Source organism: Fukomys damarensis, unplaced genomic scaffold (genome assembly GCF_012274545.1).
Source record: "Fukomys damarensis isolate Sample0158 unplaced genomic scaffold, DMR_v1.0_HiC HiC_scaffold_13, whole genome shotgun sequence".
In the NCBI taxonomy this organism is placed as follows: Eukaryota; Metazoa; Chordata; class Mammalia; order Rodentia; family Bathyergidae; genus Fukomys; species Fukomys damarensis.
In genome coordinates this window covers 33,066,738-33,091,205 of record NW_022900925.1, presented here as the reverse complement: position 1 = coordinate 33,091,205, position 24,468 = coordinate 33,066,738, and the positions used below count along the sequence as shown (strand labels likewise).

The window sequence follows — 24,468 nt, the reverse complement described above, 5'->3', positions numbered from 1 at the left end:
AAAAAATGAAGTAAACTCTACAACTTTGTTATTTTAATTAAAGCAACTAGAGGAGGTACTCAAGCTGATCTCTACAAAATGGGACAGTAACTTAAAAAGAAAAATATTAACAGAACTGCAAACAAAAAAACCAAGACTGTCAGAGAGGGCACCTCTATCTTTAACAAGTTCCTCAGTAGCCGCATGAAGTTAAAACCAGTCTAAAAGTCTGATGATGAGCGGTGTACTGGGCGTGCATGAAATGAGGCTCCGATTACTCTGAAGTCCAGCCCAAGTGTCAGTTTAAATATGCGTTTAATAAAAATTTTTTTAAAAAGTCTGATAACTATAGCAGACATCAAGTCAGAAGAAAAAAATTTTTTTTCAGCTTTGAGTTTATTGGTACATTTTAGGGATACAGTACAGTTACATTCATTGTTGGGATCTTGTACCTCTCTACATGACAGGTCTTGGTTCTCATTTTTTCCCCTTGTCCCTGCCCTCTCTTCACCCCCTCCTCCCCTCCCCATCTACAAGCACTTTATTTCCATCTTTTCATTATCTCACATTTTTTTTCTATTCCCTTATTGCCCTTCCCCTATCCAACAAGACTACTACTTAAACTGGGGATATAGTTCAGTGGTACAGCCCCTGCCTGGCAAGTACGAAGCCCTGAATTTGATTCCTGGTACAAAAAACAAAAACAAAAACAAAAAAGATTAGTGCTTGAAATATGGCCATTTACCCACTACTGTTAAGTTAAATTAGCTTAAGCTGGGCAGGGCAGCACACACCTGTTAAGTCCTCCAGCACTCTGGGAGGCTGAGGCAGGAAGATCACAAGTTTGAGCCCAGCTATGGGCAACCTAATGACTTAGCCAGACATTGCCTCAAAATAAAAACTTTCAAAAGGGGCTGTCACTCAGTGCAAAGACCCTGAGTATCACAAAAAAGGAACAAAACTAGAAAGGAAAAAGTTAATTATACAATGCCTAAAGTTATATATTAGTAAGACATTTTAAAACTAAACATGAGGGCCAGGGATTTAGCTCAGTGGTACTGCTGCCTGCCTGGCAAGCGCAAGGACCCCAGTTCGATCCCCAGTACCAAAAAAAATAAAAGGAAACAATTAAAAAAAAAAACAAAAAACTGTCTAGCGTTAAAAAAAAAAAAAAACTAAACATGTATAGGGCCGGGGATTTAGCTCAGCGGTTCAGTGGCCTGCCTTGCAGGCGCAAGGACCCGAGTTCAATCCCCGGTACCAAAAACAAAACAAAACAAAACAAAAACCCCAAAAACTAAGCCTGTATAACTTCAGCTCAGAAATTTTTATTCACATCATTAAAATTTATATCAAACCCTCCAGTAGGCCTGCCCCTTCAACCCAGTGTGCCAGAGGAGCCCAGCCATTTGATACAGTGTTGTTTATGCCCCCACCCCACCACCGTGAACAACAGAAAAGAAGGCCTCTCTGAGGCTCCTAGATGAAAACTGAAGCCCACTGGAAAAGTGAAGATCCGCGATAAAGGCACACCACACCACCACGCTTGTTTTAAAAGAAAGCGATTACAGTCTCTAGCCTCCCTATTGTTGTTAGTTTGTTCTGTTCTTGGGAATATTTTGTTCTGTCTTCTCCTCTTCTCTTCAACAGCTCCCTATAGAGTTTGTGTGATCTGTGTCCTCTGACCTCACTTCTAACTTTTCTCTATCCTATCTATCCCTCCCTCCCCAACTCCTTCTAAATCCCCATTCTGAAGGGTAAAGTTGCTACACTGAAGAGTTTATTCACTATAAACATATTTTGGGCTGGTCCTTGATTTTTATTTCATTTACATGGTTAAAGGTGATAGATCAATAACTACCACAAACTGTCATTTTCTAAGCTGTGCTTGATGCTTCTGTGTTGCTGATGTATCACTTGGGCTAAGGTGTTGTGATTGATCTAATCAGTTGTCCTCCCTGGAATAAAGAACGTGAGATTGTCTCAGAGTCATTAGAGAATCAAAACCTGAAGACCAGCTATATCTGGAAGATCGAAGTATTAACCAGGAATTAAACCAAGGACAGTTCCAAGGACAAAAATGGAAATGAAAAGGTATTTAAATAAGACACAAACACCTACTTCCACCTCACCAAAGGTAAACTGGGGAAATGAGGTGAAAAAGTCTGACGGTCAGCCATCTGGACAACCTGAACCGAAAGCACAGGAAGGAAAAAAACCAGATAAATAAGGCTCTAGAAAAATTCAAAACAGATATAATTTCTCAGATAACCACAGAGATGGTGAGAAGACTGAAAGAAATTATTAGAGACTCTAGAACAGAGATGGATAAAAAATAAATGAGCTCAGGACCATAAACCATGAACCATGATGGAAACCATGAATGCCCAGCAGAGGAAAAAAATGGAATCCACAAAACAGATTCAAACAGATATCCAGGAGATTAAAAACTCCACAGAGCCATGCATGGTGGCACACACCTGTAATCCCAGCACTCGGGAGGCTGAGGCAGGAGGACTGCTGTGAGTTCGAGACCAGCCTGGGCTACATAGTGAGTTCCAGGTCAGACTCAACTACATAGTGAGACCCTGTTTCAAAAAACAAACAAACAAAAAAATCTACACCTAGACATATAATAATCAAGATCCCAGAAACCCAAAAGAAGAACAAAATACTATAAGCAGTTAGAGAAAAGAAACAAGCACATGCAAAGGAAAGCCCATCAGAATCACAGCAGACTTTTCAACACAAACCCTCAAGTCAAGGAGAGCCTGGAGCGAGGTATTTCAAGACCTAAAAGAAAACAACCTCCAACCTAGACTGATGTATCCTACAAAACTATCTTTCAAAATTGATGGGGAAATAAAATACTTCCATGACAAGGAACAGAAATTTCAAGAACACCAAATCAGCACTCCAAACACTTCTAAACAATATCCTGGAAACAATTTATATTAAAATTTTTATATATCACATAAAACGTACCGCTCTGAGGTGTGTGATTCAGGGGCACCACAGCCACAGTGCACAGCTATCTCCTCGTCCCCAAACTGCCCGTCCCTCACTCAGAGATTCAGCATCCACTCCACACTGACTTCTCCTCACCTCTTAGGCAGCCCCTGCTGACCCCGCCCTCCTGTCTCCATGAAGCTCCCCAGTCTACACGTCTCACAGCAGTGGGATCGTGCGACACCTGCCCCTTTTCCTCTGTTTTTTTCTTCCACTGAGTATAATGTTTCCAAAGCCCATGTCACAACTCTCACCTCCCATCAACAGTGCAGTGCTACACACACCAAAGTTAACAGTACAGATCTCTCACCACACATACGCGCACACCCTGTGACACACTTCACCCCTTTTAATGTCTGAGTGATATTCCCTTCCGTGCAGACACAACAATCCCCTTTAATTTTTTTTTTTTTTTTGGTACCTGAGATCAAACTCGGGATCTGGAACTTGAGGCAGGTGGAGGAACCAGAGCTAAATCCCCAGCCCAATCTCCTTTAATTTTTAAGTACCAGCTATCTGACTCAGCACTTTTGGAGACCTTGCTTTATTAATCAATCTGAACAGCTCCTTGTTCTGCCTCCCAGTTATCTTTTCAAACTACCCTTGTTTTATTTTCTTCACTATTTGAGAATACCGTATGTATCCATGGCTGTGTTCACTTGTGCTCTTGCTCAACTAGAACGTGCACAAGTGCGGGTCCAGGACCAACCTCCCTGCCGCCGCCCGGCTCCCTTACCCGGGACGCTGGCGATGCACAGGACATGCGAGTTGCACACGGTGAAGCTGTCCAGGATGTTGCCAGGCTGGATGGCATCGATGATGATCACTTTTGTCGCTGAGTGGGTGCTGGTGCAGATCCACACCTGACTGGATAATTCTTCATGAGTTTTTAACTCCTTCTGCTGTTCCTGCACAGGCAAAGTTAGGAAAACGAGTGGCTAAAATCATGCACGTGAACAAATATTCATGGTAGTGCTATCTCAAATTTAGATTATTTGGAGAACTAAAAGTACGACTCCTCAGTACTGACTGATGGGTTAAAAACCAGTGGCCATGGCAGATCGGGGACGGTAACGTCTACATCCCGGTTACCACCTGGGAGAGCACACGCGGCGAGCTTCTCTGAAGCACAGCCCTTTCAAGTGTACACTTGACTGCGTGTGTAAATCACACCTCAGTAACACGATTTAAAAGGGTAGCTGGGGAGAATAAGCAAGGGCCTAGGGATTTCCATTAGAACTTGGGCCCAGAAGTAAATGCTGGACCAAGGAGCTAACCAAACTCTGGGAAGGAGGAGGTCCAGTGGTAGCACGCGGCCTCACCTTAAGTTCCTGGTCTAACTTATCCAAACTGCTCTGAGACGCACTCCGCTGTTTACTGCCTTCCGTATCCAAACCCGCAACATCCTTGTAAAACACACTTGCTCCAACGACAGACCCGCCGTCCCTGGTCTTCCCACCAGATAAGTTAACTCCAACCGCACACCACAGCTTCTCAGGTAGGGGGAGAAAAGGCGTTGTTATTTCACTTTCTCTCCAAAAATGTTTAGAACTTTTCATAAGTTTTCTTAAACTTTTTTGGTTTTAGGGAAGAAAAAAATTCTCCCCAGAGTTTGAGGCCTATCTGTCTCCTTAGCTTCACAAGGAGCTTACCTTCATGGATGCATCTTTTTCATCAAGAGGTCGGAGATAGACAGGCACAGGTAAATTTTTCATCTTGTTTTCCCCTTGGCCATTGGTCACCTAATAATGGAAGGGAACACACAAATTGGAAAGCCTCACCGGAAGCGAACTTCCTTCAGGAGCACTGAAACACAGGCAAGCACTACTCTTACCATGTTTGCTCCATGAAATCAAATTGTTCGACTTTGTAATTTGTTTTCAGTACTTGGGATTGATTTTGTTATTCTAATTTGAAAGTAAGCAATCAAGTAGCAATTAGAGCAAATAAATAGGGTAGGAGTGGAGTTCAGAAGAGAGGCACTGACTCATACACACGTGTGCAGGTTTGCACACAAATGTGCTGCATATTTAGAGGTGCAGGGTAAGGAGGAGATGGGGTAAAGTTCCTAAAGGCCCGAACTAACCTTTAGTTAGTTTTTTTGGTACTGGGGATCGAACTTGGGTCTCTGCACTTGCGAAGCAGGCGCCAGAACCACTGAGCTAAATCCCCAGCCCTAGTGAACTGTTTTAAACACTGTATGCCAATGGCTTTTTATAATTATTTTTTTAAAAAATAAAACATTAAATGCAGACATTAAAGCAGAACTCTTCTGATTAAGGCAGAAAGGGAAGGTAAAGTCCCACAAACTCGGGTGCCCCAGAGGCCCCTCCCTTGGGTCTCAGGCCCCTGAAGCATTTCACATGAGCTCTAGGAACAGCATGGAGACCACCAGACTCAGCACTTCCCACACGTGGGCCCAGTCCACACAGCCTAAAACACGCAGGTTGGGATACATTTTTCAAATTCTTCACACCCACACACACTCAATCCTCTCACTTGGCACATTTGCACGTTACCTGTTTGTACTTCTGAGGCAGACTCCAGCCAAACGCCTGCACACGACCATCCTCTTTTTGCACATGCGCCTTTACCTGCCGGTACTGCTCTCTCTTCTGCTCTCTGCGTGAAGCTAAACTAGCTTCGGTTCTAAAGGGAAAAGCGGGGCCGGGGATTTAGCTCAGCCTTGCAAGTACAAGGTCCTGAGTTTGATCTATATCTCCCTTCTCTTGCTAACACAGCAAAGAAAAAACAAAAATTACGTGATTCCAAATTTGTTTGCTCACACTACAACTGCTCTATAAAAATTGTTATACTTCCTGGTGTGCACCCTGGGATCCAGGGTTTAATCCCCAGCACTACCACCAGCAGATAGACAGACAGACACAGACACACACACAGGTGCTAAAGCCGGTCTGTGTTTGTGCAGTAAAGCGCTAACAGTGAGTAGGCAGCACGTCATATTAAACTGAACTCTTCGACATCCGATACCTATCAGGTTTATAAGCATGAAAGGCAGAAAGTCTCACAGGTTGGCTCTCCATTTTTTGTTCATTCAACAAATATTTACTGAGAATTTTCTAATGCCAGGAATGGGCTTAGAAGTGGCTAAAAGATCAGTAAATCAGTATCTGCTTATGAAGATAATATAGGTTCAACTTTAAATCCCACTAACTTGTTGCAGAAGATAAAAATGCAAATTGACTCAGAATATAAAAATAATTCTGAAAATATTTTCCTTTTCTTTTGGCCATTTAAATTTTTGGGAGGTGACTTGCTGTGTAGACCAGCAGGTTAAATCTACCCACACGTTAGGCACTTCAGAGATACGATGCAGTCCCAGCACCTTTGAGACGGGTTACGCTCATTTTTCAGGCAGGGAAACTGGGACCCCTCCAGTTAGTTTGTCCACACGTGCGTACCCAACGAGGAGCAGTCAGGAGGAAGAACATGTATGAACCGTGAGAGGGTACTTAAAGGAGCCAAGTCACAGCCCTAGCTTATGGATTCATCTCAATCCCACGAGAGGCCTGGTAGGGGCCAAGACAATTCTCAACTGCGAACTTCTTTTGGCCCTGACCACTGTCTGGAACACACTCACTCTTCACTCAGGAAATCGAAGGCTTTGGACTTGTCCCCAGGGAGCTGTGACAAGGTGCTGCTTCTTTTCTTGACAGAGGGGGTCACGTGAGAGGTGGGTGCATTGTACTTCAGGTTAACGGGGGGCTCGGGCTTTTTGGTTGTGTTACTTGAGGAGCTGAAAAGTCGGCTGAAACTACAAAGAAAAAAGTGTGTGTGTCTATCACATGACCTGTGAAAGCAACCCATTATCTTCCATGAAAATTCCACATGCTTTTTTGCAAGCAGTCAGTGAGAACCTGGCAGAAACAGCTTTGTGTTACATACTGGAGCCCGAGCAGCAACTCCCAGCCAAACTCCGACACTAACATCAGGAGAGAAAAGACCGGAAGCTGGGTGCCTGTCCTTTCATTAGCAATTGCAGAAATGAAAGGGAGAAGCTCTCGAGTACTGGAAACTCCCCCTACTGAACGGCCTGAACCAAACGGCCCCTGAGCAGCTCCTTGGTCTCACGAGAGCCAGTGCCAAGCAGCAGGCCAGGGCCGCCGCAGCCCTGGTGATCTGAGTGCACGCAGGGCCTGCACACTTTCTCAGCAAGCGCAAGTCAAGTTCCTTTCCCGTCCCCGTTTATTTTTTTAATTGTTGCTTTCATTAAATAGCAGGTGCACCAGAAAAAGGGTAAGTTTTCATCTCTGTAAACATAAAGAACTTCGGGCATGAGCATAATTCAACTTCACTGCATACATTCTAACCCAACCTCGCACATGCTAGATTTCTCATCTTCACTTTGTCAACTTCTTTACCAACACCCGACCAGTGAGTCAGTAACTTAGTTAATGTGGATGCAGGTAATGGCCAATGTTCTAAGTAATCTCCCTTATGTTAATTTAGCAGAGGATTCCAAACGCATGCCCAACACAATGCAGCTTACGACAGGACATTTTTTATGCTTCAAGAACAGGCTTACCGAGCAGGCATACTATATATGACAGAGAAAAATTTCAATTTAGCTATTTACTCTGTTTTTAAAAACTGACCATGTCTTGTCTCAAAGTACTAATGTCCTTCAAGTACTTACAACTGCCAGATGCTTGACCTTTTTTTTTCCTGCATGGCTGGATTTTCTCGTGATGCCCTGCATTGAGAAAAGAACAGAGCTATCAGCTTTCTGTCTGAAGAACAAAGGACAAAGCATTCACAGGATGCAGGGAGGTGCTAATAATTAAATCAGCAAGTAGTTACTTTCACCAACTAGGTCAACTGGTCTGCTAAAGCTAATAATGCTGCTAAGATAAATAAAACACTACCCTTCCCTCAAAGAGCTCAGTTTACTCGTGGAAAATATCATCCATGTTGGACAGACAGTCAACATGACTTCATACTGATATCTAAACATTTTCCATTTAATTTTTTTGGTGCTGGGAATCGAACTCAGAACCTTGCACTTACAACGCAGGCAGAAGCTCTTTGTAACCCAAGCACTTAGTCATTATTTAATGAAGCCCTCAAGAACACCCCTCTCAAATGCTACTTTACAAAGTCTTCCCAGTAAACACAGGAATGGTGCCGGCGCACTGCTGGGCCAGGGACCCCTCATACGAACCGAATCATCTCTGTCCATCGAACAGCCTCTTGGAGCTCCATCAGTCTCTCTTTGTACTGGTTCCTCTCCATGAGCACGCGGGCCATCTCCACCCGCGTGAACCGCTTCCTCTGGGCTGTGGGGATATCACTCTACAGCAAGAGGGCAGCAGATCAAACGGGGGCTCAGGTCCGTTTCGGTGTTAATCAGACTCAAGGCAAACCTTTACATTTTTAAACACGCCTTCATTTCTAAAATGGCTCAAAGAAAAATGGCCTTAAACTGGATGTGGTGGCGCATTCCTCTAACCCCAGCACTCTGGGAGGCTGAGGCAGGATTCCAAGTTTGAGCTCAGCCCGGGGAATTTAGCAACTTAGAGACCTTTCCTTAAAGAAAAAAAAAAAAAAAATGCTGGGGGGCTTGGGATGGACAGTGAGAAAGGAGCTGAGCTTAGTCCTCAGCAGCCCTCCTCCTCTGTGCTCCTCCAACAGAACAAGGCCCTTACTTCAAATAAAAAGTTAACGACAAATACCAGAGGGCCCCAATTCCACGCATGGCAGCCCTGCTACTAGGAGCACACCCCGGAAAAACTTGCTTCTAAGGCTGCACATATAATAAAATCTCAGCTACAGTATTGTTTGTGGCAATAAAGAAGCTGCCAGTCACCTCCACAGGAACAGGCAGTGGCCAAAGTGAAGACTATTCCTATAATGGGGTACTGGGATGGAGCACAGCACTGCACGACAGTACCGGGGAACCTGGAAAACAGGCTGCTGAGTGAAAAGGGCAATCTCCAGGATTACCCAAAGCAGGGAGCATAAAAACAACACAGGATGCTTCGGGGTGTGTGTGCACGCATGTGCGTGAGTGCGTGTCTGCGTCAGGAGCACGGCGTGTTTGGGCCTGGCCTGGGTGACGCAGGGTGATCCCGTCTCAAAGACAGCTCAGTGGTAGGGGCCCTGGGTTAACCCCAGTACAGCCTCCCCCACCCCCCAAAACCGGGTGGCAGATTACAGTATGAACTTATGGATCATGACACACATCTTCTGCATGTATCAAGTCATGTATTCAAACCTCAGAGCGCCCCAAAGGGGCACCAGTGGTCATTGTGTCCAACACACCCATGCATCACTAGTCTGACCTCTGATGTGAAAGCACAGGTTGACAGAACGATACTCTGGCTGCCGAGAGAATCACGAGGTCGCTGACATTTATTCTTCACTTTTACGTACCCAGGTGTGAGGGGTTAACTCACTAGAACTAAAGTTTGGGACCTCATCCTCTTATGTTAAATACTAGTGAACAGTTTAATTTGGGGGCTCTCATATTTCTAACTCAAGATTTAAGACAAAATAAGTATCAAACAACCACCCCCAAACATCCTGTTGGTCCTCGAACTGGGACACAGAGCCACAGGGGAAAACGTGTGGGTATCCGCCCTGTCTCCTAATTGCTGGGTCTCTACGCTGCTACCTGTATATTCGGAGTTTAATTAGCACGGTTTCCCTAAGATAGCAAGACACAGTAAGGACAAACACCCGAAGTGCGAACTTACCTCATCATCATCTTTCGCTTTCTGCCTTGCATCTTCAGCCTCGGCACGAGCTCTAGTGGGGAAAAAAAACAAAACATGTTATTTGAATTGAGTTCAACATTTCAAATAATGAAAGGGCAGGCGCACAGTAACTACCACTAAAGAAAGGCCTTTCTGTTTCTAAAAGTGTAGAAAGCTGTGCCCGGTTTGGAAAAACATCCCAGCACTCCCCACAAAAAACAAAAAGACAGCTCTAAAGGAAAAGAACACAAACCGTTTTCTTCTCTCATCAAGGCAGACACAAACAATGGCGACATCTGCGTGACAGGCCGGACACGGCCCGGCACCGGCTCACGCCCGGCAGCTCCGGCCCTACCCGAAGGCCGCCTCCAGAGCCCCTTGCGCACCCTGGCCAAGTCGGCCTGCTTAGAGCCGCACAGCCGACACTTACTTCCTGAGCTCCTCTTCCAACTCTCTGTTCTTCTCCTCCAGCTTCAGCTTGGCCTGCTTCACGGCCTCCAGCTCCCCCTGCAGCACGTCCTTCTCACACGTCAGCTCGTCCACTTTGGCTATCAGGTCATTCTTCACCACGTTCAAAGCGTTTCTGAGAGACACAGCCAAGTGCGTCTTACAAACATTCTTTCCACCTTTCGGCTCGTTCCTTTGTAGGCTAAGGGAACGGCGTGATTACAAAGCCAGAGAGCCGACTACTGCAAGTCACTCTACCTGTGATGTTTGTAGATAAAGGTGGGAAGGACACAAAATGGCCAGGTTTGTACCCTTCCCACCTGCAGAGAGTGGATGGGACGCGACAGACCACCAATAGACAGTCAGAATCAGTCCGAGTACGCTTAAGAGCAAGCAATCTTTCCCAGAGGAGACACATCCTCCCGTCTGAGCCCCAGAGCCTGGGAAGGCGAACCGCTGGGGCTGGCGGGGCAGAGGGGACGTCTGCTCCAGGAGGAGCTGTGCGAGGGGTCAGAGTTCTTCAGGCAAGAAAGAAAAAGATATTAAAAAAAAAAGCATTCTAGGGCTACTATTGTTGCAAGTTCTGAAGAGATATTATCTTTAATAACCAATGTGGAAATCATCTGATCTAGAAAAAAACTGAAGACAAAGTTGAGACCCAGTTCCTCTGGGCCCAGTGGGCGTGGGCGCGGTGACAGTGACATTCCTGAGGCCCTACTCCCTCAGACCTCACCTCCACGCTCTCCAGGGCCTAAGGCTGCACCATCTGCTGGCCAAGAGGAAGCTGAGGAAGCGCGGTGGACTCGGCTCACAAAACTCGTTTGTTCCTTGTTATTATTTTACACTTACTTGGTTTCCAAAAGTTGTGTATTTTCTAGGATAAGATTCTCAACTTCACGACCCATTCCTATCAAAAGAAAAATAACGACCTTGAAAACAAATTTATCAAAAATTATATACAAGCTATACTCATATTCTTATTTTATTATTTTCTTTCTCTTTCTCTCTCTCTTTTTTTTTTTTTTGGTTTTTTGAGACAGGGTCTCACTACGTAGTTGAGACTGACCTGGAACTCACTATGTAGTCCAGGTTGGTCTTGAACTCACAGCGATCCTCTCGCCTCAGCCTCCCGAGTGCTGGGATGACAGGCGTGCACCACCACACCCGGCTATTTTATTATTTTCTGTCCTCTCAGTAATCTTATTTTGTCTCTAACTTCATTTGACATACTTGTATGGAAGATAAAATTATAAATAATTATTCATCATAAAACAAAACTAAAGATTTTATTGACCATTTTTTTTTCTCCTCAGTACCGGTAGTAATCCCAGGGCTTCTCAGCGAGACATCCTCAGCCCTTTTTTATTTTTTAAAAAATAAATATTTATTTATTTATTTATTTATTTATTTATTTATTTATATTTTCAGTCCTGGGGATTGAACTCAGGACCTTGTACTTGTCAGGCAGATGTGGTGCACACGGAGCCACATCCCTGACCAGGGTTTGTGACACTGACCAAGCTGGACTTGAATTTGCAATCTTCCTGCGTCAGCCTCCCAACTAGCCAGGACTACAAGTGTGCATTACCACACTTTTTAAAAACTTTATTTATTTAGGTTTCAGGATCAAAGTCTGGTCCTTGATCTTGCAAGGCAAGTGGTGGAACCACTGAGGTAGATTCCCCACCCTAAAATAATTTATTACACCTGTTAGTCTGTGTTTGTTTCTATAAATAAAACTTCAAAAGGGTGAAAATTATTCCACCAAATATTCTAACAAGTAGCATTATCTAGGGAGGAAAACATAGCATTAGTAAGGATCAAAAACTGTTTCCAAATTACAGCTGATACTGTACCTTCTGCTCAAATATTAGATCTCATTAATAAAGAACAGGCAGACACAAAGCTAAAGAAGGACAGAAGCCCAAGGCAGATGAAACCTTACCAAAGAAATTATGGTCTTAAAGCCCATGCATTCCATGTAAAGCAAAAACAAAGAACAAGAAATGTTTTATGTAAGAAACAGCATGAAAGTAGGTCATTAATCTATAAAGTTCTACGCACAATATGAAAATATCTGGAATCACAACGTTAGGACTTAATGCATAATGATGTACAACAGACAGAAATAAAGATGATTTCCTTCATTGATGAGGATGTTCTCACACACGGCTAAAAAAATACTTTACCAATTCTTTTTTTGTGAGACATTTTAACATAATCAGGTTGAAAAAATCTCATATCAGTAATACAAAGTTTCCTACAAAGTATTATCTATGAAACGGTAACATTCAGTTGTCACGGGACAGACACTATTATTATTATTATTAGGCAGGACTGTACTAGAGACTGAATTCAAAGCCGTGATACTTGAGTTATATCCCCAGTCCTTACATTTTTTATTTTAAGACAGGGTTTTGTTAAGTCAAAGTCACTAAGGTGCCCAGGCTGGGCATGAACTTGGGATTCTCCTGCCTCATCCTCCCAGAGTGCTGGGATTACAAGTGTACACCAACCACCATGCCAGCTGTGTTTAATACTTTAACATGTGCTCTAAGACAGAGCACACAGTGCAAGATTCAAGATAGTAGTCTTTAGGGAAAATAAAATTATTTAATTTGCTTCTCATAAGAAATGAAGTAACACATTAGAGAATATTTTTTAAAAAAGTAAAACAAAACCAAAGCGACCCTCACTCATCCCAAGAAATTATGAACTCATGTCGGAAAATGACATACAAAGGGAAAAGTAATACTTCAAGAAAATACTTCTAAAGAAAACTGGTTAAGGCAAAGGAGTTAACATGTCCTTTTATTATAAAAAGGCAATATTCTAAATGATTTTTAAATACTAGGACAAAGCCAACCAAGCTAGAAACGCTAAAAATTCAATGCTATACTATGGACTGATATTTTGTATATATAACAATTTTCTCAAATATCAGAAGTAGTAGCTTATTCAACTATCTATGTATTCACTACAAATTTTGGGGGGGAAAGAAACCAAACAAATTTCCAAATTCCAGCTCCAAAATGATTTTTGCCAAGACATTTCCTTTAAACATTACTGTCAATGTTGCAATGAAGCTATAGGGATAAAAGAAAGCTCAGCCTGGTTGAAAAAGTTCACATAATAGGCAGGATTGCTATAAACTCTCAAAGCATTTAGATAAGCGTAAAAGCTGAAAATGTATGCAGGGCAAAAAAATCACTGAGCAGAAAAAAAATGATGAGAAAGCGTAAAATGAGAATAGCAGCCAAGAACACCTAGCTTAAGGCAGTAACGGGAAAGTATTTAAAAGCATACACACCAGAATATTCCCCTGGGGAAGCAGCCCAAGAGAAAAATGAGTGAGAATCTCAATTAGTTTTCAGAAAGCAAGAGCTAAACTTGTTTATTTTAAAATGAGAGAGCAAGTATAAAAAGAAATCGAAACAATGTAGAGAAACCATTAAGTAGACACAATGAAGTATAAATACCACTGTATGAACAAGAAAAATTGAAGTATGTACTAATGAGAACATATCTTGCAACAGTTTCTAAAGTTCACATTAAATTTATAGATTGTTGATGAAGTTTGCTTTAAAGAGACTGTAATTTAAGATACGACAGAGGATTATCCAAAATTTTCATTTTGAAATGTATCAGTAAAAAGTAAATTATTGTAACTATGAGAAAAATACAATTTGATATGGTCTCATCTCTAGTCAGGACTATGCTGGGAGCCGTGGCGCACACCTGTAATCCCCGCACTCAGCAGGCTGAGGCAGGAGGATCACCAGGAGTCCAAGGCCAGCCTGGGCTACATAGTGAGTTCAAGGCCAACCTAAAAAAAAACAGGTCAAATATGTTTGGAGACTTTACCTACTAAAATCAAGGGAGAAAAAAAAAAAAAAAAACCCAAAAAACCTGCCTGGTAGGTTTTTAAACCACAGAATGCCATTTGGATTTTAGCACTGCCTCTTGACCTAGGTCCAGACAGGATTCTGAACACTCAGTCAACTCCAGAGAAAGGCTGCGCCAATGTGTGGAAAAGTGTACATCTCTCCAAGGCTACACTGCTTTCTTAAAAACTCCCTGTGAAGAACTTTTGATCTCAAAGGTGAAGAGTCACAGAGGTGAAGCCAAACTATAAGGGCTACTTCACAACCCCTGACACAGCTGCTGTCTGTGCTAAAGTGCCAGCTGTCCTGGCCACACAGAACGAGGTCCATCCTGGCACACTGTCACAGAGAGCCACAGTGAAGTCTGAGGAGCGCTGTAATCACAGAGGACAACTAGGCTGTGCTAGGGGACCAGGCGGAATCCCCGCAGGACTTGTCTCGGAGGCAGAGGAGAGGAGGGTAAATGCAGACAAGCCTGGGCCAGGCTGGGCTGGGAGGGGACAGGCCAGCTCCAGGACTTCAGAAGCAGAGCCTTACAAAAATCATCTGTGAAGAGGGGGTTACTAGGTCGTTTGGAAATAACAGTCTGGTACTCCAGAAAAAGATCCACAATGGAGGTCAGAATTACAATTAAGCATAAAAATCAAGAAAGAGAGCAAATATAATTTCCCAAGTGAAGAAGCAGGCCTAGGCCTGGCAGGAGCACCCAGTTGAGGAAATGCATCTGCAGAGGCAACAAAGGAAGCCTACGAGGGCAGATTTGAAGACAATGCTTTCGAGAAGTCCTGCAAAATGACCAGGACATGGCACCCAAGAGGCTGTTCTGGGCAAGGTGAGGACTGGGGAGGGCAAGCGGACCTAGGGCCCTGCGGGGTAACCGGGTGCACTTTCCGCAAGGACAGCGCGGTGCCCGCTGAGGGTCACAAGCACAGATCAGTGCCCAGTGCAGGGCAGAGAGGGGACGGACGCGGGAGAGGTGGCAGGGCCACGGGAAGTCCGGAGTGTTTTCTTTTATATGCATCTAAGGAGAAGAAGTTAGTGGAGATAATGAAGCAAAAATACTTAAGCTGACTGCAGGGGGGAAAAATAAATCTCAAGAGCTGATGGACAGATGTAAAATGTACACGTTCTAGGACACAGCCCGGCAGCCACTGGCTGAAACAGAAGAGGCTGAGGAGAATCAGGAAGTCACAGGGTGGGGGCGATCAAGATAAAGGACTAACTGCTGGGGTCACCGCCTTCACACTGTTAAAGCCAGGAAAGAGTCTCTAGGTAATGAGTTGGTGAACAACGATTAAAACATATTTAACCCTGGAGCCAGAGTTGTACAGTGACAGAGTGGTAAGCAGGAAATGAATGCTGAGTCAGAGAAGTGGGCAGTGTACCTGTTTAGAAAACATCGAACCTGCAGTGCTGCAGAGATGCACACGGAACTCATGTCTGGAAAGACAGGGCCTACAGTCTGCCCCTTACCTCCACCATGTGAAGGAAGCCAAGGAATCAGGACTCTGAATTTAATCCATGTAATATGCTTAATTTTCTGACTTTAGAACACCAGTACTAAATTTTACTAAAAGGTCACAAGTATTTTTAAGTACTATGTGGCTTAATTCTTTATAGGAAAAACTACTGGGTTACCACCAGCCTACAAGAGTTACAGGGAAACAGCATACAAATCATATTGAGAAGTACTTCATCTTAATTAATAAATACAAAGAGGTACCAGGCAGGAAGTGGGAGTGTGAAGCACACTGATGGGGGGGCTGCACAACTTTGCATTTGTCAAAGCTCAAAAGTTGTACCAAAAAACAGACAAACACCAAAAACAGTCAATTTCATTGCATGTAGATCTGACTATGAATTTTAAAAATTTTACTAACATTTTACTCTAACATCTTTTGCACCTGCCCTTCAATTCCGTCATTGAGTCTTTTTTGTACTAGGGATTGAGCACAGTGCCTCCTAACTGACCTGTATCCCCAAGCCTTTTTGAGATGGGTCTCACTAAGTTGCTAGTTGCCTAGGCTGGGCTAGAACTTGAAATCCTCCTACCTCAGCCTCCCAGTGTGAGGATTACAGATGTATACAAACGTGGCTGATGTGTTAGCTTCTCCCTTTCTTTAGTTTTTTGAGACAGAGTCTCACTGTGTATGTAGTCCAGGCTGGCCTTATACTCACTATGTAGTCCAAACTCGTCTGGAACTCATAGTAATCCTCCTGCCTCAGCCTCCTGAGTGCTGGGATTATAGGCTTGCAACACTACATCTGGACAGATTTGTGGGATTTTTTTTTTTTTTTTGGTACCAGGGATTGAACTCAGGACCTTGCACTTGTGAAGCAGGTGTGGTACCACTGAGCTACATCCCCAACCCAGTTTGTGGTTTATTAAAGAAATACTTCACAATGTCAAGAACATAAACGGCAATCAGTAAATTTATGCACATCAATTCAAGGTCACTACAGTCTGTATTTATAAGAACTGACAACAGTACTCTGAGAACAGTGTGCGCTGTTATAATTCCAGATACAGTGTTTTTTGTAGCTCAATATTTATTCTAAAGCAACAAATTTTCAAACTGTGCATAGTTTTTAAATTTTATAAAGCCTTAAACTTTAAGGAAGGCCCATCAAAGCCAATTCACATGAGTTAGAATCGTGATTACTGCTGAACAGGGCCCTAGAGGTCATCTGGAGCAGGGTGGGGACCTTTCCCGGAAAGGCCACTCAAGGAATGTCTGGGGCTCCGTAATCACTGCTGCAAACTGCTCAGTCTTCAAAGTCACTGGGCACAGGCGAGTGCGTGTGGGGTCTGTACTTTCCAGCATGCGAAGGTCAGCGGGACTTGACCTACGACCCACAGCCTCTCGTTTATACACAGAGACGAGGGCCGGAAGGGTAAGCTGATCGGCAAAAGTCACCAGACAAATCAGGAAGAACCAAAAGCAGTCGTGCAGTGTGCAAGCTACCTGCTCACTGACACACGCCGGAGGAGGGGGCAACTGAGGACTGTGGCCAGGGCTTCGCCGCCGCTCCCAGCCGCTCTAAAATGACTTCACGGAGAGACACGACACTGCGAAAGCTCAGCAGAATCCAGTGTTACAAGTACTTACTGAGATCTGCAGAAACCCCTGAAACTCAGAGAAGCCAGGAAATAGCGTCTACACTCATGCACCCCAACACACACGCATGCACGGCACCTCGTTCCTTCTGTGTAATGTATGTTCCTGGTGCAGCAGCTCGGTGAACTGTGTTATACGAATTCAAAACCCAAATTTCAGTGCCATTCAGTTTCAGGCCTATCCACCTAGACCTCAAAAAACACGTGCTCGGTAATTTCCAAAGAGAAAAAATCTTGTACCCTCGGCATGGAGCCACTGTAAAGGCACTTCCAAATAGATTGTTAAAGAAATTTTAAACAGTGTGATCCTTCTCCGGGTGGGCTGCCATACCTAGTAAATCCGCGCCTTCGTCCACATCTCCAATGAGGCCAGAGCCAGCGGAAGACAGCTCTTCAAAGAGGGATTCTGTGTTGCGATCGAAAGCTTTGTTCTCTATGCCTTTGGTGGGAGTGCTACGCACAAAAACAACAAAAGCAAGTAAACAAGTTGCAGAGACTTTTTAAAAATGTTTGTTTTAATGTAATACAAGTAGATATTAATAAAGAAAATATACAAACAGTTCTATGAAAAAATAATTTTTCATAACAGAAATAGAGAATCTCAAGGGTAAATACACTGTATATCATGATCTTAAAAGAATATAATTTCAATTGCTAATCTGTAAGTACCAAAATGGGTAAAAGATATTGTGAAATAGGAAGAAATTATTCAAAATTATACTAAGTGTAAGTGCTCTGTTAATAATTAAAATGCTTCATGCAAAAGAAAGGTATAGTATTATTAGAAATGAGTTGTGAAACAAAGACATTTTTGACAGCGTTTTTTAATATAACGGGCTAAACAACATACAGATTTCTTACTATCATTTATATTTACTGCACAACATAAAAAGATTTCAAAAGGTTTCTTAAGAAATTCCCATGAAATCCCACAGAGACAGGTGATAAAGCAAACGACGGGCGCTTCTGCCGAGAGCCAGCGTTGCTTGAGCACGGCCCACAGATCACCTGTTCCATCTCTGCCCTGCTTGTTGCTGCCCCAGCTCCACCAGTAAGGAAACTGGGAGGCTAAGGAACCTGCTAAGATCATTCAGTGACTGAGTGAAAGAGGCAGGATTCAAACTCAGGCACTCCAGCCTCAGAATCCGTGATCTTAGCTGCCATGTTACATGCTGTCCAGAATAAACTAGTAAGGCTATTTTTCTTTTTCTGTACCTGGGATTGAACTCGTGACCTTGGCCTTGTGAGGCAGGAAGTGGAAACCACTTAGCTACATCCCGGCTCAAGGCTTTTTTAAGAGTAATTTGACATGATCTATTAAAACTGATCCAAAACTCATGACCAAAACTCTCCCACAGAAACCCTGTCCTAAGAAGATTATCTATGTGTGCAAAGATAGCCAGGACAGCATTTTTATTGTGGCAAAAAGTCGAAATGATCTAAGTGATTAGTAATACAAAACCAGTGAGATAAGTTACGGATATACATATAAAGTCAAAATTTCAACTTTACAGTTAAAACATCCAAATAGAAGCAATCTCAGCACTCAGTAAGCTGAGGCAGGGCAGGAGGATCTCCATGGAGTTCAAGGCTAGCCTGAACTGCATGCAGAGTGAGACCTTGTTTCAGAAAACCAAACCAAAACAACAACAACAAAAACTGCAGGATTTCCAGTTAAATATAGTGGACTGAACACAGTCATTTATACCTAATAATTCAGAAGCCTGAGATGATGATAGTTAAGAAATTAAAAGGGAGCAAGGTGCGGTGGTGCACAACTGAAATCCCAGCACTCTGGGAGGCTGAGTCAAGAGGATAACAAGCTTGAGTCCAGCCTGAACAACTTAGTGACTTAGTGAGAACCTCTCAAAAATCATAAAATAATAAATGTTTTAAAAGCAGATAAAATGTGGACAAAATTCTGTAAGATGCGAAACATGGGCAAACAGTAGAAGCTGAATTAACAAACCAGAGAAAGCTGAACCTAAGGCTTAAGGAGGTCGAAACAATGCCAGAATTCATGAAAGACAAAGGGTGTGAATATGTCAGCAGCTGTAGAGAGGCTGGGACATGACGGCCAGAACCCTGAGCCCTGCCGGTCCAGCACCGTCCCTCTCAGTGGAAGCCACGCTCACTCCACACTACTCACCTAAGGAAATGCAAAGTGGTCACAGAGCATCAGACATTTAAAAGATCGAGTTGAAAAAAATACCCAAACCACATGGATGCAAGGGAGGCACTAAATGCAAGAAATAATGCAGGCAGCAGCAGCAGCAGCACAGAATCAAACCAACTTCTTTAGGAATAAATGTTGCACCTACAGAAGTGCAGCAAAATGAAAAACAAAAAACAAAAAACAAAAAAACCAACCAATATCCTCAGGGCATGGCGGCTCCTGCCTATACTCCCAGCACTTGGGAGGATGAAGCAGGAGGATCACTAGGAGCTCAAACCCAGCCTGGGCTACACATCAAAACCCTGTCTAAAAACAAACAAACAAAAAAAACAAAGAATAAATAAAAAAGAACACCAAGAAAAGGAAAAAGAACCTATAGCCAGGACTGGTGGAGCAGACTTATAATCCTAGCACTCTAGACTGTGAGGATGAAAGGAGGCGACACCAACACCACAGCCAGGCTCCACCCGTGACCACAGGAAGGGAGGCCGAGTGGCTCCCACACTCCACACACGGGTAAGAGGCCAACGCTGCACCCTGGGAGAGCACTGGGGTTTCATTTCCTCAAATCTAGGGCCGGGGGTGTGTGCCACGGTGCCTGCCTCACAAGCACAAGGTCTAGAGTTCTATCCCCAGTACCGCAAATACATACATAAATAAATACATAACCTCAACTGAGCAAAGGAGGGAAAGTGGCACAGCAGACAGCACCAGAGGGAAGAGGAAGTGACGGCCACTGCTGGAGTGGGAGCCAGGGATGGAGGACCACGGTGCTACCTTCACACTTCTGATTTTCACTATCGCTCGGCTACAACAGGAGACAGCTTAACAAGAATATTATTTATGGGCCGGGGATTTGGCTCAATCAATGGCTCTGCCACCTGCCTTCTAAGTGCAAGGGCCCAAGTTTGATCCCCGGTACCAAACAAGCAAACAAAAGAATATTACTTGTGTTTGTATTTATTTGTTTGTTTTGTGCCCGAGATCAAACTCAGGACCTTATGGTTGCGAGGCAGGCGACTGCACCACTGAGCTGAATCCCCGGCCTATATTTATGTTTTTTAAAAGAAGTTCAAAATGACCAAAGGGCACACAAACCATGAATAAGCACCTTCATCTCCTGGGCTTAGGGCAGGATGAGTAAAGAGTAAATTCCACATCTTATACTTTTTTTTGCTCCTCCCTTCACTAGCTTGATGATGATCTTACTAAACTTTTTCACAATCTCTTTATCTGTAAAGAGAGAATAAAGATGTCCACCTCACAGGGTTGCTATTATAATCAAGTGCTATAACATGATGATGACAAAAACCATGTTTGTTAACGTTTATGGACGAGGCACAGCGCCAACGGTTACGCGTACAGTGATTCATTTAATTCTCACAACTGTCTGAGGTTGTATCAAAAGAAATCCAGGTAAAACTCAAACCCACGAAGCCTCACTGTGGAGCAAGTGCTCTACCACTGAGCTACACTACACCCCCAGTCCTCTTTTTTTTTGGTACCAGGATCGAACTTGGTTCCTTGCGCTTGCGAGGCAGGCGGTAGAACCACTGAGCAAAATCCCCAGCTCCCCCAGTCCTCTTTTTTAAAAAAAACAAAAAAACAAAAACCAACATTTTTTTCAGATAGGGTCTCGATTTAGTTGCCTAGTATGCCCTCAAACTTGTGATCCTCCTGCCTCAGCCACCCAGGTAGCTGGAATTACAAGTGTGCACCACCAGGCCCTGCTAGGGCTCATGTTTCCAGCCACTATGACATACTGTGCGATGTTTCGCCCAGGTTAACAAGTGGCATGTATTCTTGTGGCAGTTACGAATGAATTAAAAGATAAAATTTGAGGAATATATTTGAAGAAAATAACAGTTTTTTTCTTTTTCTTTTTCTGAAATCGATAGCTCTTATCTGAACTTCCTGAACATCACCATATTTCATAACCTTGATTAAGATGCTACCTGACCACTCCTGCCTACTACTAAACAAACAGCCTTGCTGTAAAATAGTACCGAGAAGGGGCCAGGGATTTAGTTCAGCGGTGCCACCGCCTGCCTCTCAAGCACAAGGTCCTGAGTTCGATCCCCAGTACCAAAAAAAAAAACAAAACAAAACCAAAAAAACAGTACTGAGATGAGATTCCTCTTAACAATGAGATCCCGACAGCTCTGACGGAGAAGTTCATCTTCTCTTCCCCTGGATCTGGGGAAGGAAGCAAGCTGTTCAGACCGTTACCTCCCTTGACACCCTTGTTTCCTCAAGTTGCAGGAAGTAGGGGATACCCCTCGGCTGTCCTTTCCCCATCTCCTATGGCCCCACTGTGTCTCCTCCAACCCTGGGTGCTGCCTGAGGTGTGCTGAGCCCTGCACACAGCGGCCTCCACAGCGCGTGGCCTCTGCCACTTGAGGGCGCCGCGCTCCACCTTCCCTCTCTCCGTGAATTACCCAGTCTGGGTATTGTTAAAGCAGCACCGAGCCCTAAGACACCTCTTCCCACACTCCCCCAACACCTGCAGGTAACATTTCACAAACAAGTGAAACCATGCATACTATCCAGGTTTGAGAACAGAAAATGGAATATTATATTGATATTTCCTCAGCAAAACATATGGACTGATCTTGTCTAGTCAAAGACCAGAAAGCAGAAGGCTTATGGGAGTCAGAAAAGAAAAGAAAGATGTCACACTTGAACATTCCAGTACCTCGAACCTTTGTATCCACTGAGATCTTTGTCCATATCCAACTCAGGAGTGGATTCAATAATCGCTTGAACTTCCGACTTGTCTTCATTTTCAGCACAGCCTAAAAGAAGGACATGGTGAGCTAAACAATACGCCCATCACAGCGCCCTAATAGGAAAATCCTGTTGCTTTAATGGCTGCATCTTTGAATATTTAAAAGATGTCAGAGCGTGCTCTAGGAAACAGGGTTAGTGTCGTACATTCAGTATCAAAAACCAGGAAGTAACTTAGAAAAGGCTTCGTTTGTGTTTCTCGGACACACAGGGCAGTCTATCCCAGGCACTCTTTCATTCCTACTTGTGGGGGACAGAGAAGGATCGCGCTCCTGCCTTGTAAACTCTCTAACCTTCCAGCCCCCCAAATTTTTCAAGCACTTTAAATCATTGCACCTTTTAAGCTTGCCCACCCTGGAACACAGCGCATTATCTACCTACTGTAAGCATCTCAGGTGGGCAGACACCTCACGCCCAGCACACTGGTTTCCCGAGTCTGGAGCTAGGATGTGAGAGCTGCCACTCACCTGTGGACACATTCCTAGTCTCCTGCGCGACCTGCACCTCGATGTGCTGGCTCAGCTCTAACTTAGTTGGGGTGTCTGAGCCCCTGGCCAACCCGTCACTCTCTTCCTTCAGGGGAGTATCGGGGGGAATGGCTGCCACGTCGGAATTCGCTGTTGATGCGGGAGTAGTAGCTTTAGAGCCACCTTGGCTAACGTCAGAAAGTTCATCCTGCAAATAAAAATTAAAGGGAGCATTTAACTGAGCAATGTATTCTAAGCCACTTCCAAACGGAGTTAGGGGCCAGGGTGTATTGTAGGATGCATATTTAGCATGTGCAAGGCCTGGGGTTCAATTCCTTGAGTGGGGAGCTTGCTAGGAGAAAATACTATTAAAAATCAAAACCAAAACCAAAAACGTAATACTCACTGATTGCCAATAAATAATCTCTTTGGATTATTTGCAAATAACCAAGAATATTTAAGTAGTTTATTTCTCCAGAGAAAGATGAGATTTTTCTAAACAGATGTTCACTGTTATAGAACATAAAGGGTTCTAGGGCCAGGGATTTAGCTCAGCAATTCGGTGGCCTGCCTTGTAAGCAGAAGGACCCAAGTTCAATCCTCAGCACCAAAAAAGAAAAAAAAAAAGAAAAAGAAAAGAAAATAAAAGGGTTCCGTTAGGGACAACTACAGTGTATGTTCCAATGTGGTGTTTTCCTAAACCCAACTACATCTGCAGTAGGCTAAACAGAGCAGTAAGGGACTGCAAAGTTTGTCAGCCTTTAGATTTAAAGACTGTACACGGCACGAAGGCGAAGACAAAATTACAAGCAACCAGCCCCACACAAGAGCCAGTGCTGTAACACACATCACCTTAGCATTTCATGCCCACGTCTTCCTCTCTGAGTCTCTGAGTCAGTGCTTCTTAACCTTTGATTCACAACTCTGGCCTGAGAGTCCCAAGCTCTGGGCCCACCATGCTCTTCCCGAGGAATTCCCACGGTGCTGGACCCCAGGCCAGGCACAAACCCAAAGAAACACTGCGAGCCAGAGCTCCGGACACCTGCTGGAGGGTAAGATGCATCTAGGTGGCAACAGGACTGCATGTACGAGGCATAAGGAGGAATAAGGGTGGCGTGCCGGTAAGGTACGCAAAACGATGGGATGTTTGCACAAATGTGTGTACTGTGGAAATGACCACCACATCCACCCCTCAGTTACCAGTCGACGCCATGTGCACTAGGCCTGAGAGCAATTACCGCTGGCATAGCTGAGCTTTTATTCTGGATTCTCATTATTGTTAACCATTTATTTTCACTATATTTTTTAGTATTATTAAAAATTCTGAAATTTAATAACACTTTTTGGAAGAAATTTTTAACCCTACTTTGTAAAATATTGGGGCTCTGCACACTATGACATTTCTGGTACAGAGCACTGGGTCAAAGTATCAATCAGTTTTCTCTCTGTGACGCTGGAGGCTGCAATGAGGCCCCAACCCTGCCTGGCAAGCTCTCCGCCCGCCATTCAGCTACACTCACAGCCCAGGTTCTGCTGTTTTTCTTTTTGAGATAGGATCTTGCTATGTAGTCCAGGATGGCTTTGAACTCACTATGTAGCTCAGGCTGGCCTCAAACGCACAGAGATCCTCCTGCCTCATCCTCCTAAGTGCTGGGATTATAGGTGTGAGCCACCATGCCCCATCCCAGTATTTAGGGAGGAGAGTACCGGGGCTCGAAACAGAACCTTGTACTTGCTAGGCAGGTGGTGGCACCACTGAGCTAAATACCCAGACCCAGTATTTTTGGCTATTAAAAAGCAAGGTTCTGCCACCTGTCTCTCAAGTGCAAGGTCCAGAGTTCAATCCCCGTACAAACAAAAAAAAAAAAAAAAAAAAAAACCCAAA

The 24,468-nt window shown here is 43.9% G+C and overlaps 1 protein-coding gene and 1 non-coding gene across 5 annotated transcripts in view; one reads left to right on the top strand and one right to left on the bottom strand.

Moving 5' to 3' along the window:
* LOC104859522 (C-Jun-amino-terminal kinase-interacting protein 4) overlaps nucleotides 1–24,468 on the bottom strand; it is a 52,620-nt gene that overhangs the window by 17,349 nt on the left and 10,803 nt on the right. For 2 of the 4 annotated variants that reach the window (XM_010620173.3, XM_010620175.3), the window contains exons 3-15: nucleotides 22,584–22,791; nucleotides 22,025–22,124; nucleotides 17,485–17,606; nucleotides 11,001–11,058; nucleotides 10,135–10,287; nucleotides 9,705–9,756; nucleotides 8,171–8,301; nucleotides 7,646–7,702; nucleotides 6,590–6,763; nucleotides 5,508–5,637; nucleotides 4,641–4,730; nucleotides 4,311–4,478; nucleotides 3,725–3,896 (exon numbers count right to left, since the gene is read on the bottom strand). In XM_010620173.3, coding sequence (XP_010618475.1) covers nucleotides 3,725–3,896; nucleotides 4,311–4,478; nucleotides 4,641–4,730; nucleotides 5,508–5,637; nucleotides 6,590–6,763; nucleotides 7,646–7,702; nucleotides 8,171–8,301; nucleotides 9,705–9,756; nucleotides 10,135–10,287; nucleotides 11,001–11,058; nucleotides 17,485–17,606; nucleotides 22,025–22,124; nucleotides 22,584–22,791 — 1,615 coding nt within the window. Of the gene's footprint in view, nucleotides 1–3,724; nucleotides 3,897–4,310; nucleotides 4,479–4,640; nucleotides 4,731–5,507; nucleotides 5,638–6,589; nucleotides 6,764–7,645; nucleotides 7,703–8,170; nucleotides 8,302–9,704; nucleotides 9,757–10,134; nucleotides 10,288–11,000; nucleotides 11,059–12,096; nucleotides 12,112–13,461; nucleotides 13,474–17,484; nucleotides 17,607–22,024; nucleotides 22,125–22,583; nucleotides 22,792–24,468 lie in introns of all 4 variants that reach the window. The other 2 variants (XM_010620172.3, XM_010620174.3) reach the window with 2 other exon arrangements.
* Nucleotides 10,553–10,662, top strand: LOC117285956. The gene has a single exon (XR_004517074.1). It is a non-coding gene; the product is annotated as a small nucleolar RNA SNORD22 (small nucleolar RNA).